Source organism: Penaeus vannamei, chromosome 19, assembly GCF_042767895.1.
Source record: "Penaeus vannamei isolate JL-2024 chromosome 19, ASM4276789v1, whole genome shotgun sequence".
NCBI classification, from domain to species: Eukaryota; Metazoa; Arthropoda; class Malacostraca; order Decapoda; family Penaeidae; genus Penaeus; species Penaeus vannamei.
Window position 1 is genome coordinate 19,689,118 of NC_091567.1, and position 5,000 is coordinate 19,694,117.

At 50.5% G+C, this 5,000-nt stretch overlaps 1 protein-coding gene across 1 annotated transcript; it reads left to right on the top strand.

Annotated features, from left to right (window-relative positions):
- The first annotated feature begins 2,969 nt into the window (after positions 1-2,969).
- LOC138864939 (craniofacial development protein 2-like) lies at positions 2,970-3,798 on the top strand. Its single transcript, XM_070133593.1, has 4 exons — positions 2,970-3,004; positions 3,073-3,325; positions 3,431-3,665; positions 3,764-3,798. Exons 1-4 carry the CDS (start codon positions 2,970-2,972, stop codon positions 3,796-3,798), a joined length of 558 nt encoding a protein of 185 aa, XP_069989694.1.
- Positions 3,799-5,000: the final 1,202 nt, after the last annotated feature.

A 5,000-nucleotide genomic window follows, 5' to 3' on the forward strand; every position in this document is an offset into this window, starting at 1 on the left:
ATCAGTGGCTTCCAGTGTCTCCCGCGAGATGGAATTCTGTACTGCTCTCGGGCGTACACCAATCGTATCTTGAGCTGTATCAAGCGTTTCACGCTTAAAGGTATCCCACAGAAGAACAGGGTCTGTCAGACTGCCAAGCACTGCGAAACGATCAGAGATTGCCTCAGCAAACCTGCGGGCACACTCCCCCTCCCTCAGCCTGTCCAAATGAAACACCCTAGGGTGATCATTTGACCGCTGGGGGGTTTTGAAGTGGACCCGGAGGGTAGCCACAACCAATCTATGGTCAGTACCACAGAACTCAGCACTCCTGAACACCCTGCAATTCTGAAGGATCCTCCAACGAGTGCTAACAAGTATGTGGTCGATCTCCTTGGCTGCGTTACCCGCATCACTGTACCATGTCCAGCGATGTGGGTCTGGGCGCTGGTACCAGGAGCCAGAAATCCTCAATTTCTGGGATCTTGCAAAGTCCCGGAAAAGGAGGCTATTCTCGCTACCGGCATCAGCTCCTGAACCATGGGGACCGACAGACATCTCATAGCCAGCTCGATCACAGCCAGATACCGCATTGAAGTCGCCCAGAACAATGCGAATATCTCGTCGAGGACATCTGTCTGCCACAGATGTAAGTTTGGCGTAGAACATCTCTTTCACGTCAAGTTTACAAACATCGGTAGGAGCGTACACAGCAATAAGAGACATGAAGCCAAAAGAAAGCTTCAATCTCAATACCATTATACGCTCATCAACAGGAGTAACCTCTACTACCGAGGGCTGGAGTCTGCTGGAGACGGCAATGGCTACTCCCTGGAGATGGTGGCCATCGCTGCGGCCCGACCAGTAGTAGGTGTAGCCACCTACACAGGTCATGCCGCTGCCAGGCCTCCTCACCTCCGAGAGAGCAGCCACCTCAACTCTCAGCCTCCCCAGTTCCCTCGACAGTAGAGGCAACCGATCATCCTGACGCAAAGAACGGACGTTCCAAGCCCCCACCCTAACTTCCCGCCTGAGGTTCAGCCTCTGGCAGTCGCTCCGGGTGGATGCCACCTCTGCCACCCCCACCGACGCTGCCCCATATAAAAGGGGGTGGCGGGCTGCGTGCCCCATCATCCACCTGTGGGGTTCCCGAGGGCTTTCCCCCACAAGCTTCACTCTGGGCTGGCGGCCACCAGAGCGCAGGCGAGACGGGTAGTTCCCGTTCCCAGCCTGCGCTCCAGCAGTCGCCCTCCCAGCAGGGCCCACAGTCCGCCTCACTAGCTGGGTGGGAGGGGCTTTCCCCCTCCTCCCAGCCTCTCCATTTATAGTTTGCACTGCCGATTGGTTTATATCTGGGGGGAGGAGGACTGGCAAGGCCCACCTCCCCCGAGCCTCCCATTAACCCCAGGGGGCTAGGGGGCAGGAGTTGGTACAGGGCCAGGGCGTGTCCACACGCCGGTGGGCCATGGCCCTGGACCTCTGGGGCCTCCTGCTGCTCCGAGATCCCCCTCAGTTTAGCCTGGAACCGCAAGGTACCCAGTTTCCATGGGCGGCCACGAGGAGGCACTGCAGGGAGTCTCGATGATGGAGAGGCTATGCACTGGCAGGGGGAGGCTTATGCAGAGCTGCTCCCTTTTTCGCACGAGGCTAGCCAGCGGTGGCAGCTGCAAGCGAGAAGGCATGCACAAGCTCTTAACACTAACTAGACTACCACTCCATCGCTTCACACCACCCTGCGCATGAAGCACCCACCCTACAAAATGCTTGGTGCAGATTAGGAGTCCATTGGTGACTACCCAAGAACAAGCAATCTGGATTCACTGCAAAACAACAGATGATATCCTTGAACTCTCAGTCACTGTAGATCATCGTGAGATCCTCACAGCCCACAATGACTTCAAGAAGGCATTCAACTCAGAACAATGTCAATCATTGTGGGAGATCCTGATACATTCCTATGAAGATATTTGGATTAATAGCACTGCTACTGATACTGAAAGTAATGGTAAGTGTGGCATATTTGGCTTCTTTCCAATGATTTCAGGAATGAAGATGGGTTGCATTTTTACACCAACACTCTTCAACACTCACATGAATAGATAATGGGTAGAGTTATCATCTAAAGTCAATGTGAAGCAACACTGCAATATTAAGGTCACAGACCATGACTGTGCTTACAAAGATGCTACCTTATTTAAGTCTTTGGAGAACCTTGTAGTGAAGCAATGCCCTTGGAATAAAACCAAGATCCAAGATAAATGTCAACTGAGCTACAAGACCCACTTGTCTGTCTTACAGTTACCTGCCTGCAAAGACCCAGATTCGAAGTCTGGTTGGAGAGGGTAAGTTATTTATTTATCATATCAATACAGTAGTGCACTATTCCATCTTTCATAAATACACCTCAATACTTTTGACTTTGGATTTCGACTGTTCTATCGATTTCTACTGAATGCTCATGGGGAGTGTGTGTAAAACTTCTCTATCCTTACTCAAGTATGAGTAGATAGGTCATATCTATGGAAGCTAAATAGCTCCTAGTTGTCCATTCCTTTTACTGGGTCACATAGCTCAGTTGGTAGAGTATATGTCTTGCAGTTGCCTGCCTGCAATGACCCAGGTTTGAATCCTGGTCAGAGAGTGTAAGTTATTTATTCAACTTATCAATGCAGTAGTGCATTATTCCATCTTTCATAAATACACCTCAATACTTCTGATTTCGGATTTGAACAATTCATATCAATTTCCTGGAATGAAACTTGTGGGGTAAAGCCCTTGGGAACCCCACAGGTGGATGTCAGGTCCTGCAGCCTGCCGCCCCCTTTTATGTGGGGCAGTGTCGGTGGGGGTGGCACAGGTGGCATCCACCTGGAGTGACTGACTGAGGGTGAACCTCAGGCGGGAAGTCAGGATGGGGGCTTGGAACATCTTTGCATCAGGATGATTGGTTGCCTCTGCTATTGAGGGACCTGGGGAGGCTGAGAGTTGGGATGGCTGCTCCCTCGGAGGTTGAGAAGATATGGCGGTAACACGATCAGTGTAGGCGGTTACACCTACTACTGGTCAGGGAGTAGCCTTAACTATCTCCAGTAGGTTCCGGCCCTCGGTGGTAGAGGTTACTCCAGTCGATGAGCATATAATGGTATTGAGACTGAAGCTAGCATCAAGCTTGACTTCTGTTATTGCTGTGTACGCTTCTACCGATGTTTGTAAACTCGACGTGAAAGAGATGTTCTATACCAAACTTGATTCTGTGGCAGACAGCTGTCCCCGGCGGGATATTCGTATTGTCCTGGGTGACTTCAATGCAGTATCTCGCAGTCATCAAGCTGGCTATGAGATATCTGTCAGCCCTCATGGTTCAGGAGCTGATACTGGCAGCGAGAATAGCCTCCTTTTCCGGGACTTTGCAAGGTCCCAGAAATTGAGGATTTCTGGCTCCTGGTACCAGCACCCAGACCCACATCGTTGGACATGGTATAGTGATACCAGTAATGCAATCAAGGTGATCGACCACATACTCATTAGCACTCGTTTGAGGATCCCCCAGAACTGCAGGGTGTATAGGAATGCCAAGTTCTGTGGTACTGACCATAGGTTGGTTGTGGCTACCTTCCGGGTCCCCAGCAGTCCAATGATCACCCTAGGGTGTTTCATCTGGATAGGATGGAGGAGTGTGCATAGTGGTTAGCCAAGGCAATCTCTGGTCGTTTCACAGCGCTCGACAATCTGACGGACCCTGTACTTCTGTGAGACACCTTCAAGTGTGAAATGCTTGATGCAGCCCAAGAGTCAATTGGTGAATGCCCGAGGATATGACAGAATTTTATCTCACAGGAAACAATGGAAGCCACAGATGCTTGCCATGTGCCTCGTCTGACAGGGGATCGGGATTTGCACCGTTCTCCAGTGCGTAGAACTCAGTCTCTATTAAGAATGGACAAGGAACAGTTTATTAGGAGTCTTGCAGAGGAGGTAGAAGGCAGTTTCTTAGTAAATGACATTCGTCCTGCATACCAAGCCCTGAGAAAGCTGAACTCCAAGCCCTCTTCACAGGTGACAGCAGTCTGTTTTGTAAATGGCCAGATCGTCTCAGATCATGTTGCAGTGTGGGAGCGTTGGGCTGAATATTTTGAGCAGTTGTACCAGGTTGACCCACCAACAGTTAACTCTGATGCGGGTACTGCCATGATTCCATTGCCGGACCCACCCATCAGTGAGGATCTACCCTCCCTAACTAAAGTTAGGAGGGTGATCTCCAAGCTGAAGAGTGGCGGTCCAGTACCGTTCCTCCTGACCTGTTAATGGGTGTGGTCATCCCTCTCTGGAAGGGGAAGGGGGACCAATGGGACTGCAGCAATCACAGAGGCATCACACTGCTCAGCATACCAGGCAAGGTTCTTGTCCACATCCTTCTGAGACGTATCTGAGACCACCTATTGGGGCATCAGAGGCCGGAGCAATCTGGATTCACTCCTGGTAAGTCCATAATAGACCATATCCTTACGCTTCGAGTCATTGTAGAGCACCATCGTGAGTTCAGGTGTGGGCTGCTTGCAGCCTACATCCAACCTCAAGAAGGAGTTTAATACGGTGCATTGGGAATCACTTTGGGAGATCCTGAGAGTGAGAGGATTTCCAACAAGGATTATTGCACTAATATCAAGTCTGTATACTGGTACTGAAAGTGCTGTGAAGTGTGGTGGGGGCCTGTCGAGCTTCTTTCTTGTTAGTTCAGAAGTGAGGCAAGGCTGTGTTCTTGCACCAATACTTTTCAATACTTGCATGGACTGGATACAGGGCAGAGCTACTGTTCAAAGTCATTGTGGAGCAACTCTGGGCAATATCAAGGTTACAGACCTTGACTTTGCCGATGATGTTGCTATTCTATCTGAGTCTTTGGAAACCTCAGTGGTGGCTCTAGATGCACTTCGTAATGAAGCAAAGCCCTTGGGTCTAGAGGTCACCCGGACCAAGACCAAGATGCAGGACTTTGGGGACTTGCTGGGAGAACCTGTTCG